Below are 12,638 nucleotides of genomic sequence, written 5' to 3'. Positions count from 1 at the left end.
TCAAGAGTCAGATGCTTAACCAACTGAGCCACCCAGGCACCCCACCACAATAAAAAAGTTTTTAATAAAAAAGTCAAAGTGATGAAGCACAGTATAATGTTAACTGCTCTTCTTTATTAGTATTATATAATGCTGCTTTTATTTTTTCATTTTTTTTAAGATTTTTAATTTTTTTTTAAGATTTTTAAGATTTTATTTATTGGGGTGCCTGGGTGGCTCAGTTGGTTAAGTGGCTGCCTTCAGCTCAGGTTATGATCCCACGGGCCTGGGATCAAGCCCCCCATCGGGTTCCCTGCCCCACGGGGAGTCTGCTTCTCCCTCTCCCTCTGCCTGCCTCTCTGTCTACTTGTATTCTCTGTCAAATAAATAAGTAAAATCTTTTTTTTTAATTAATTATTTATTTATTTATTTGAGACAGAGAGAGTGAGAGAGCACAAGTAGGGGGAGCAGCAGAGGCAGAGGGAGAAGAAGGCTCCCCGCTGAGCAGGGAGACGGATGAGGGATTTGATCCCAGGATCCTGGGATTATGATCTAAGCTGAAGCCAGATGCTTGACTGACTGAGCCACCCAGGTACCCCATAATGATGCTTCTTTTAATCAGTGATAGTACCTGGGAATTTGATGAAATACAGAATATTTTTTGAGGTTTAGAGACTACTATGTGCAATCTGCCACACTTAGGTAGGCCTGGTCATTTTGCCTTAAAATATATCTTATAGGGGCGCCTGGGTGGCTCAGTGGGTTAAGCCTCTGCCTTCAGCTCGGACATAGTCTCAGGGTCCTGGGATCGAGCCCCACATTGGACTCTCTGCTTGATGGGTAGGTAGCCTGCTTCCCTGTCTCTCTCTGCCTGCCACTCTGCCTGCTGTGCTCTCTCTCTGTCAAATAAATAGATAAAATCTTTGGGAAAAAAAAAATGTTAATCTCTTGACCAGACACTGTTTTGAATATATGCGTATCATTCTCTTATGAACTCTATTTGGTAGCAATTGAGAGGTGAATAGTGTCATACTTTACAGAGTGGGGGTAAGGATAATTTTTATTTGTTCAAAGATTTAAATATTTCTTCATAAAATTTAGTATTGATATAAAGTCAATGATTTGGCAAGGTGCAACTATAAAAAATATTTTTACCTGCAAGAAATCAATCTGCATACAAGCACTAGTCAATTTTGGTGTCAATAAACAAGTGTCTGTCCTGTAGTTTTCATACTCAATACTATCTGGAAACTGACCGCATTCTAGCTGTGAGCTGTGTCCTCTGACCATCAGAGCACTAGTAGCTGATCCTTTCACTTGGTGCCCTTGAAACTCAACAGGCTACAAATAAATTATTAAAAATGAGTATTGCAATAAGTACATATTGATATATAGTCACAATGTATATATATATACACAGGAAATAAATCACAATTTAGCTTTCTTATTAAATATTAATGTAAATAATTATTTGGTGAATAATACTGAAAACCAGAAAAACTCCTATTATCCTAACACATGCTAATTATAAAACACAATTTGGTTATTGATTTAATTGAATTCAAGTTCAACATTAATAAATATGAATTTTTTATAAGGAGCACAAAAGCTATAGTTATAATGGAGTAATTAAACCACAAAATACAGTTGGTCCTTTTTCTATGCGTGCCATGTACATTATACAACTTTCCATTATAGACTTACCACATTATACTATAATGAAGTTTCTTTTCATCTATATCCTAACTGTACTATAAACTTCTTGAGGGGAGAAACCTGTTGCTTTCATCAGGGTACCATGTGCATTTAACACCATGCTTGGCATATCGGAAGCCGTCAATAAACATGTAATAGGAAGTAAGTAAAGAAATACAGAAAGCATTTTCCTTTGTTCAGGCATTTTGTAAACTATCAGGCTTCCCAGAAGAGGGATGGTGGGCTCTCTGCCTCCCAGAAGATCTGATCCTATTGCTTTGAGAACAAAGTCCTAAGAATATGATGCCAATACAGGCGTGTACTTCAGAGAGGTATTGTCATGTCCTCAGAGACCTGATGATCTGCTCTCAGTCTTCAAACAGCTTTCTCTACTGCCCCCTTGAGGGGTTCTAGGAATTTTATTCCTCACTGGGTGACAAATCTACCCAGAAAGTGGAAAATTAAGATTGCTTGGAGCACCTGGGTGGCTCAGTGGGTTGAGTCTCTGCCTTCAGCTCGGGTCATGATCCCAGGGTCCTGGGATCAAGCCCCACATCAGGCTCTCTAGTCCATGGGGAGCCTGCGTCTCCCTGTTTCTCTGCCTACTTGTGATCTCTCTGTCAAATAAATAAATAAAATCTTTAAGAAAAAATTAAGATTGCTAATAGAATTTATTTCTAATTGATAAATTAACAAAATTATGATAGTAAATAATCTGAATATTCACTTATTTAAAAATGAAGATTCTAAATCACACATTTGAAAGGAAAATCAAATCTAAATATCCTTTATAAAGAACTTTTGTTGAAAATATTCTAAATTTTAAAACATACACAGTTCAACTAAAAAAGTCTCACCTATTGAGACTCTGTATATTTCTAATTTGTTTGATGGAGAATACACATTCTCCACAAGTAACAGACACCTTATTCTCTATGCTTCTATGTAGATCTCCTTTAAAGGTCTGTTGGGTATTAGGAATAAAATCAGTATTTATAAAGTCCAAGTATTTATATGCTACATTGTCTACAAATTTTTGATATGGAGTAGATGGCACTAGATAGAACTTGGGTTATATATACTTTTACAGAAGTAGGAGTGGTAAAGTAGCCTATATGTTGAAGGCTATAAAGATCTTCATTTTGTTCTCTGCAAAGCATTCATTATTTACAGCTTATTTATCTTCCAGTTTCTAGGGTATGCATCATATATATGCATGACGCATTATTAGTTCACTAGTGAAGAGAAAAGGCTCAAGTAAAATAAAGGGTACCAGTCATTAGTTTTTCTTGTTCCTAAAATCAGGTTAATTCACTATGCTCATTAACTTTCTGCCTATGAAAACTCTGAGAGTGGTATAAAAACAGCAGGAAAAGGCAGTGGATTAGAAAATCAAAGTTATTCACAAATTTTACCTTAGGGTCACAGGTTTTTCTCTCTAATTGTTTAGGGATAACATCTAGAAAAGCAGTCTCTCCATCTCCCAAGGAAAAGATCTAGAATAAAATATCAGTAAGTGTGTTAGCTAGTAGAGTTTTATAGGCCACTCATGAGTTTTATTGGAAAATACTCCCAAAACTTAAAGCTTGCTATTTCAAAGTACACTTGCCATTTCAATCTTACTTCTGTACATACAAACATATAACAAGCTACCTCTGGCAAGCAAGTTCTCCAGCAGGTAAGGTACATGCTAAGTAATTTTAAAACTCAGCAATAAAAAATTCTAATCCTAATTTTTTTTTAATTTATTTATTTTGAGGGGAGCCTGGGTGGCTCAGTCATTTAAGCGTCTATCTTCGGCTCAGGTCACAAGCCCCGTGTCCGGCTCTTTGCTCACTGGGGAGCCTGCTGCTCCCCCTGCTTGTGCGCTCTCTCTCCCTCTCTTTCTCTCTCCGTCAAATAAATAAAATCTTTCTAAATTTACTTATTTGGAGAGAGAGAGGGAACACACGTGCACACAAGAGGAAGGGGCAGAAGGAAAGAGAGAATCATTTTTAAGATTTTATTTATTTGAGAGAGAGAGAGAGAGAGAGAGAGTGCACTTGTGCATATAAGTGGTGGGAGGGGCAGAGAGAGAGGAACAGGCAGAACCCCACTGAACAGGAAGTGTGCCCTGGGACCTGAGATCGTGACCTGAGCTGAAGGCCGACACTTAACCAACTGAGCCACCCAGGTGCCTCAGGAGAGAGAAAATCTTGGGCGGAGTCCCCACCAAGCCTCGACCTCAGGGCTCAGTCTCATAGCCCTGAGATCAGGACCAGAGCTGAAATCAAGAGTCAGACATTTAACCAACTAAGCCACCCAAGCAATCCTAATTCTAAAACTATAGCTGATTTTTTTTAAGATTGTATTTTATTTATTTGACAGAGAGACAGAGAGAGTACCAGCAGCCAGAGTGGCAGGCAGAGGGAGAGGGAAAAAAAGGATCCCTGACAAGCAGGGAGCCCAATGTGGGGCTCGATCGCAGGACCCTGGGATCATGACCCTGGCTGAAGGCAGACACTTAACCAACTGAACCACCCAGGAGCCCATGGTTAAATATTTTAACACTAGAAAAAATTATTGCATACCTAATAATCACCCATCTAACCTAATACTTAATGTTAATACAGATTATTTAATTCAAAAATTAGTTTGAAACCAAAAGAGGAAAAATTGTAAAAAGCGTTATCAATTTAAAGAATGAATCAGGGGCACCTGGGTGGCTCAACTAGTTAAGCGTCTGCTTTCAGCTCAGGTCATGATCCCGGGGTCCTGGGATTGAGCCTCACGTCAGGCTCTCTAGTCAGCAGGGAGTCTGCTTCTCCCTCTATCCCTCACCCCGCTCATGTTCTCTCTCTCTCTTTCTCAAATAAATAAATTAAATTAAAAAAAAAAAAAAGAAGAAGAATGAAATCTGAGCACCTGGCTGGCTCAGCCAGTAGAGCATGTGACTCTCTTTTTTTTTAGATTTATTTATTTTAGAGAGAGCTCAAAAGTGAGGGGAGGGGCAGGAGAAGGAGAGAGAGAATCCTTAAGCAGGCTCCCCATTGAGCATGGAGCCCGACACAGAGTTTAATCCAAGTACCCTGGGATCACAACCTAAACCAAAATCCAGAGTCTGCCATTTAACTGACTGGCATCGAGATGCCCCAGTAGAGCATGTGACTCTTAATCTCAGGGTCGTGAGTTCTAGCCCACTTTGGGCATGAAGCCTACATTAAAAATAAGATAAAAAGATAAACAATTTCCTAGCAACCATAAAAACACAAGATATAGACAAGAGCAACTAGTCATTTTTAGTTCATCAAGAACTATATAATCATAATTTCTATTATGAATGAGATTTTGAAAAGGAATTTAACAGAAATAATTTTTATGTTTAAAAAGTATAGAGAAAACAATTCCTCAATAGACAAGAGGTAGTGCATTTCTTCAAATAATAGTTACCTTCCATTAATAACAATATATTTAGCACATCTGTCAACCAAGTAGTTCTTGAAAACATTCAACTCATATTTTAGACTTAGAATGTTCAAATATAGTGAGTTTAAAAAACCAATTAGCATAGCACCCTCTCTTCTGTTGCTATTTTAGCTAATTATAGAAATTAAATTAGCAGAAATAAAATAGCAGTGCCATTAAGTATATCCTTAAAGAGTACCCTAACTTTAAATTTTGAAAGTTTTTCTTCTTCCTTTTTTTTTTTTTTTAAGATTTTATTTATTTATTTGACAGAGAGAGAGATCACAAGTAGGCAGAGAGGCAGGCAAAGAGATGGGGGAAGCAGGCTTACTACTGAGCAGAGAGCCCGATGCGGGGCTTGATCCCTGGACCCTGGGATCATGACCTGAGCCAAAGGCAAAGGCTTAACCCACTGAGCCACTAAGACGCCCGCTGAAAGTTTTTCTATCACTAATGAACATGAAGAGGTTGCTTCAGAAAATTATAGTATGAAGGGTATTACAAAAAGGCAAATATACTCCTATATTAATGCTAAAAAAATTGAAATAAAATTTTTTTACAAAATATTATAAGATCTTTTTCATTCCTATGAGATTACAACAGATTTTTTTAAATATATGATATTTATTTTAAATGGCAACTCATAGGGATGCTGGGGTGGCTCAGTTGGCTAAGTGTTTGCCTTCAGCTGAGGTCATGATCCCAGGGTCCTGGGATCAATCCCCAAGTCAGCCTCCCTGCTCAATGGGGAGTCTGCTTCTCCTGCTGCTCCCCCTGCTCATGCTCCCACTCTTTTCCTCTGTAATAAATAAATAACATCTTTAAAAAATAAAAATAAAAATAAATAGCAACTCATTGTGGAGAATGACAGTGTTATTTGCAGTTTATATTTTGTGATAACTGCCCTTGAAAAGGTTTAAACCCTATTTTTTCAAGTGAAGAAAAGAATTAAGAATGTGACCATTTCTAAGCTAAATATGTGGTTGTTCATTATTATTTTATACATTTGATTTTATTATATAAGGATAAAAAATGATTGAGCCACCCCTAAATGAATTTTATTTGTTTTGTTTTCTTTAAGGCAACAGAGTTACAGGTACAGCTATAATTATCAATTATAATTCTTGAATTAAGTAATGATTACAAGTTTACAAACTTATTTGTGGGGGTGCCTGGGTGGCTCAGTGGATTAAGCCTCTCCCTTCGGCTCAGGTCATGATCTCCAGGTCCTGGGACAGAGCCCCGCATCAGGCTACCTGCTCAGGAGCCTGCTTCCCCTCTCCCCGACACCGCCTGCCTCTCTGCCTACTTGTGATCTCTCTCTGTCAAATAAATAAATAAAGTCTTAAAAGAAAAAAACTTATTTGTGATAACAGATTTGTTACTTAACCAAATCCTATTGACCACACCAGGATATTTGTACAAGACAGCAGGCTCATCTAAATAAGTTTACAAATGATATTGAAAACTGACAGGGGCGCCTGGGTGGCTCAGTGGGTTAAAGCCTCTGCCTTCGGCTCAGGTCAGGTCATGATCCCAAGGTCCTGGGATCAAGCCCCCCATCGGGCTCTCTGCTCAGCAGGGAGCCTGCTTCCCTCCTCTCTCTCTGCCTGCTTCTCTGCCTACTTGTGATCTCTGTCAATAAATAAAATCTTAAAAAAAAAACTGACAATATAAAATTATATGCCATATCTATAAATATAACTATAAATTCTGGCTACTTTATATTTTAAAAAAGATTAACTCACCTGCCAAGACTGAAGTGGTTCACTTGGTTCAACTTCATTTTCTTTTATGATCTTAGGAAAAGAATATAAACAGAATAACTAAAAGGTACTAGTAAGTTATAAAATAAAATATAAATTTCTATTAGACATAAAAAATAGAAGAAAAAAATAAAAATTTAAAAATAAAAATAAAAAAACAAAAGAACACTATCACAAATCAAATCAAAGGAACAAAAACTATATATTAATTAAATATTATTCTGACTTAGCAAGAATTGAAAATATCTTTTTTTTTTTTAAAGTTTTATCAGGGCACCTGGGTGGCTCAAATGATGAAGCATCTGCCTTTGGCTGGGATCATGATCCCAGAGTCCTGGGATAGAGCCCGAAATTGGGCTCCTGGCTCAGCAGGGAGTCTGCTTCTCCCATTCCCTCTGCCTCTGCTTCTCCCCCTGCTCATGCTCTCTCTCTCTCTCTCAAATGAATAAATAAAATCTTAAAAAAAGATTTACTTATTTATTAGAGAGGAAGAGAGAGTACGAGACTGAGGGGAAGGGAAGAGGAAAAGAGACAGAATCTCAAACAGCCCTCACACAGAGCAGAGCCCAATGCTGGACTTGACCCCACAATCCCAAGATCACAACCTAAGCCGAAATCAAGAGTTGGATGTCCAAGCAACCAAGCCACCTACATGTCTCAGCATTGAAAATATCTTAGTACTGGCGAATATGAAGTGAAATAAATATTCATACTATAAAAGAGGAAGATATTTAGATTTGACAATATAAATCAAGAAAATTGTTCTTAGGGGCACCTGGATGGCCCAGTGGGTTAAGCCTCTGCCTTCGGCTCAGGTCATGATCTCAGGGTCCTGGGATCGAGTCCTGCATCAGGCTCTCTGCTCAGCAGGGTGCCTTTTTCCCCATTCTCTCTGTGCCTGCCTCTCTGCCTACTTGTGATCTCTGTCTGTCAAATAAATAAATCTTAAAAGAAAAAAAAAATTGTTCTTAGCCTTTCAAGTTATCATCAATTCCACATGTGGGACTCAAATCTAAGGAAATAACTCAAAATGTAAACAACGATTTATGTGCAAAAACATTTGCTGAAGTTTTATTTATCCTACAAAATGCTAGAAATAATTTAAATCTTCAAAATAGGGCACTGCTTATCCAAAGCACAGATTATCCATAGGATAGGATGGTAAGTAACCTCTAAAAGATATTAAACTGCTGATCTGTGATTAAGTGGCTAACGTGGTCTCTGTTCTGCAGGATGGCATTTGTTAAAGTTGTCAAGAATAAGTCTTACTTTAAGAGATACCAAGTGAAATTTCGAAGATGACGAGAGGATAAAACTGATTACTATGCTCAGAAACACTTGGTAATTCAGGATAAAAATAAACACAACACACCTCACTACAGGATGAAAATCTGTGTAACCAAAAAGGGATCTCATTTGTCAGATTACTCACACCCACATAGAAGGAGATATGATAGTTGTGCAGCGCAAGCTCATGAACTCCAGAGTATGGTGTGAAGGTTGGCCTGACAAATTATACCACAGCATATTATACCGGCCTGCTGTTGACCCACAGGCTTCTCAAGAGATTTGACGTGGCCAAGATCTCAGAAGCCAAAGTGGAGGAGACAAACACTGATGGTCAACCTGGTACTTTCACCTGCTATCTGAATGCAGAGTTTGCCAGAACTACTCCCGAAAATAAAGTTTTGGGGTTCTCGTGGGAGCTGTGAATGGAGGCTTGTCTATCTCTCACATTACCAAATGATTTCCTACTTATGATTCAGAAAGCAAGGAATTCAATGCAGAAGTACATCAGAAGCTCATCATGGGTCAGAACATTGCAGATGATATGCATTACTAATAGAAGAAGATGAAGATGCTTACAATAAATAGCTCTCTCAATACAAAAACAACAATGTAACTCCAGACATGATGGAGATACGGTTAAGAAAGCTCATGCTGCTATATGAGATAATCCAGTCCAGAAGAAGCCTAAGAAAGAAGTTAATTTAAAAAGATGAGGTGGAACCATCCCCAAATGTCCCTTGCCCAAGAAGAAAAACTAGGTAGCTCAGAGGAAGGCAAGCTTCCTTAGAGCTCAGGAGCAGCCTGCTAAGAGCTAATACACCAAATCATAATTTTCTGTGAAGATTTTTCAGATAAAGACAATAATAAGCTAACTCAACAAGCAGGTAAAAAATTAACTAACTAAATAAATAAATAGAAGATATATTTAAGAGGTATCTTAATAAGGTAAGAAACATAAAATATTAAGGGGAAAAGACAGAAAACTGTTTACACACACAACAATCTAACCATATTTCTGAAAATGGGCCTAAAATGTTGTAAACATTAATAATAATTACCTATCAGTGATAGGGTGAGTTTTATTTTTCTTCATTTTTTCTGTATTTAAAAAAGGAGGAAAAAAAAACAGTTGGAAAATACAGTAAGATACAAAATGGGGGCAAAGGAAACATTTCACTTTCTTTTGTTTCAAACACGTCTTTTAGAAAGAGCAGTGCCATATAATGAATATCCCTCCAAATATGTTAAACATCCCCAAGAAGAAACACTAATTTAGAGGATTTATTCTAGCATATCAATGTATTCTAATAAGTACCATAATTTTTATATTATTACCATGGTTCCTAAACTGCTCAACAAGGTACTTTGGGGTACCACAGTGAAATCAACAGGGGCTGCACAAAATGTTTTAAATTTAAGGGATGGGGTGTCTGGATGGGTCAGTGGGTTGAGCATCCAACTCTTGGTTTTGGCTCAGGTCATGATCTCAAGGTTGGGAGATTGAGCCCTTCAATGGGCTTTGCACTCAATAGAGTCTGCTTAAAAGATTCTCTCTCTCCCTCTCTTTACCCCTCTGTTCTTCCCCTGGGTTGTGTGCATTCTCTCTCTCTCTCTCTCTCTCTCTCCCTCCCTCTCTCTGTCTCTCAAATAAATAAATAAAATCTTTTAAAAATTATAAAAATTGGGGTGCCTGGTGGCTCAGGTGGTTACAGGTCTGCCTTCAGCTCAGGGCATGATCCCAGGGTCTTGCATCATGCCCTGCTTCAGGCTCCCTGCTTAGTACGGAGTATGCTTCTTCCTCATCCTCTGCCCCTCCACACCATTCATGCTTTCTCTAGCTCTCTCTAGCTCTGTCTCTCAAATAAAGTCTTTAAAAAATTATAAAAATTTTAAAATTTAAATTTAAAGGGAAATACAGTTATCACTTGGCATCTGTTGATCAGTGAATGAACTGTTAACTCAAGGTAGTTCAGTTCAACATCAGATCTTATGCCATCTCTTTCAATGGCATTTTATCTTTGTAAAATTGAGTTTTTAGAAACTGCTATGATGAAAATCAATTACCATGCAAAAATCAATGTGAACAAGAAAACTAATCTATTCTAAGGTTCTAATGTATGCCCAAAAAGTGCAAACATTCCATTAGCAATTGTGTATATTTAAAAGTAAAATGCTTACGTTGGGCTCTGTGCAGGGTGGAGCCCACTTAAAAAAAAAAAGCGGAATGAGGGACTGCCCCTCGGTGGCTCAGTCAGTTAAGTACCAACACTTGATCTCAGCTCAGCTCTTGACCTCAGCTCAGGTCTTGACCTCAGGGTCATGAGCTCAAACCCCACACTGGGTTCTGAGCTGGGTGAAGAGCCTACTTAAAAAGTAAAATAAAATAAGATAAGATAAAAGGCTCACAGTGATCATATATATTCACAATATATACATATGTTAAATCATTATTTTGTACACCTTAAACCAATACATTATATGTCAACAATACCAATTAAACGGGAAAAAATAAAAATAAAAAGCTTACTAAATTAGTAGGACATAATACTTACTTACTAAATTGCTTAATACTACTCACTACTTAATAAATGGAACTGCTAGGCTCTTTTTCCCCCAAGGATATAATGAAAATAATTACTGAGATACAAGTTGGGGGCGGGCATGAGATAAGATATCTTGGCACCCTATATATAACAGCAGTCTCATCATAAAGAACAGTACAGAACATTCTATATCACAATAGAAGAATATAGGGGAAAAAATGTACCTGTTGAGAATCCTGGTTCAGATGAGGCAACTTTGGTAAAGCTTGTAAAACTCCTGCAGTCAATGGTTTCCTAACTATAACACATAAAATAAAATTATTTTATTCATCTCATATATAGTGTTTTAAACTTTTTAAAAACTTATTTCTAGGGGAGCCTGGCTGGCTCAGTCAGTATAGCATGTGACTGATCTCAGGGTTGTAGGTTTGAACCCCACACTGGGTACAGAGGTTACTTAAAAATAATAAAATTAAAAAAAAACAAAACAAAACAGTGGCTCAGTCATTGGGCATCTGCCTTCGGCTGAGGTCATGATCACAGCGTCCTGGGATCGAGCCCCACATCAGGCTCCCTGCTCGGCAGGAAGCCTGCTTTTCCTTTCCAAGTCCTCCTGCCTGTGTTCCCTCTTTCGCTGTGTCTCTGGCAAATAAATAAATAAAATCTTTTTTAAAAAACAACCCTTACTTATAAAACTGAATGAAAGCAGGAATATAACTTAAACTTGAAGATGAGGTATTCTTGATAATTGCTGAATCTGGTCTTTGGATATTTCAGGATTTAGTGACTATTCCCTCTGTATATCTATGTAGTATATGTGTAGTCAAACATTGTCAAGATAAAAATTCAAGAAAAAGGGCTGCCTCCGTGGCTCAGGCAGTTAAGCATTCGCCTTTGACTCAGGTAATAACTGCAGGTCCTGGGGTTGAGCCCCACATCAGGCTCCCTGCTGAGCAGAGAGCCTGCTTCCCTGTCTCCCTCTGCCCCTCCCCCTGCTTGTGCTCTCACTATGTCAAATAAACAAAATCTTTTTAAAAATCTTTAAAAAAAAAAAGTAAGAAATATGAAAATGTTTATTTTTTTTTTTTAATTCAAAAAAGAAAATTTTTTGGTTACCTTTTAATAGTAGGAATGCTTCCTTTTTTCTTTATTCAAACTAATTGAAAAATACCAACTCAATAGCCAATAACCTGTACTAAAAAATGCTCAAAATGAAATATTAACTGTTAGAATAAAGCCAAGAACATTACACTGCTGCTATGTGCAAACACAGATGAGAAAAAAGCACTTAATGCTATTTCTGAGTCTATCTTAAATGCATTTGACTTTGGTTTGAGAAAAAAACCTTCAATTATCTTCTAAGTACATTGTGCCAGGCACTGGGGAAACAGTAGTTTCTTAAAAAAGGAAGGCCACAGAAGATTAAAAAAAAAAAAAAAGATAAATTCAGATTATGATACAAAAGGGCTTCATAACAATGACAGAGAATAATGTTAGATAGGATGAATGGAAAGTTCTCTCACACGAAGTGACATCTAAATTGAGATCTGAATACACGAAAAAGCTACCAGCTATGCCAGAGGTAAAGATGTTCAGACAAAAGTCCTAACACATATAAAAAGAGTCTCCTGCCAACAGGAGAGTTGGCAAGTCTGCAAAATAGAAAAGAGGAGAAAATGGCCAGGCCATACCACCTGAGTATCTGTTTAAAAATAGGATTTTTTTTCCTTAAAGAAAAAGGTACATATTCAATCATTTCAATTTCTCCTAAAGTCACCAAGAAGACTATAATTTTAAAGTGATTATTAGAAAGAAAGATTGATTAAAATTGTAAAAAAGATAATCAGAGGCACTTGGCTGGCTCAGTTTGGGGGAGCATGCACCTTTTTTTTTTTTTAAGATTTTATTTATTTATTTGACA

At 37.4% G+C, this 12,638-nt stretch overlaps 1 protein-coding gene and 1 pseudogene across 3 annotated transcripts in view; one reads left to right on the top strand and one right to left on the bottom strand.

Annotated features, from left to right (window-relative positions):
- The window catches only part of ZGRF1 (zinc finger GRF-type containing 1), an 81,242-nt gene that overhangs the window by 47,387 nt on the left and 21,217 nt on the right, over positions 1-12,638 (bottom strand). For 2 of the 3 annotated variants that reach the window (XM_045085533.1, XM_045085531.1), the window contains exons 7-10: positions 10,942-11,015; positions 6,867-6,917; positions 3,090-3,170; positions 1,135-1,320 (exon numbers count right to left, since the gene is read on the bottom strand). In XM_045085533.1, the coding sequence (XP_044941468.1) occupies positions 1,135-1,320; positions 3,090-3,170; positions 6,867-6,917; positions 10,942-11,015 (392 nt within the window). The remainder of the gene's footprint in view (positions 1-1,134; positions 1,321-3,089; positions 3,171-6,866; positions 6,918-10,941; positions 11,016-12,638) is intronic. The other variant, XM_045085530.1, reaches the window with a different exon arrangement.
- On the top strand, positions 8,118-8,989 carry LOC101675178 (annotated as a pseudogene).

The sequence above is a fragment of the Mustela putorius genome, unplaced genomic scaffold (genome assembly GCF_011764305.1).
Source record: "Mustela putorius furo isolate JIRA1106 unplaced genomic scaffold, ASM1176430v1.1 tig00000868_pilon_pilon_pilon, whole genome shotgun sequence".
NCBI classification, from domain to species: domain Eukaryota; kingdom Metazoa; phylum Chordata; class Mammalia; order Carnivora; family Mustelidae; genus Mustela; species Mustela putorius.
The sequence above is the reverse complement of the archived record's forward strand: the minus strand, read 5'-3'. Positions and strand labels throughout refer to the sequence as shown.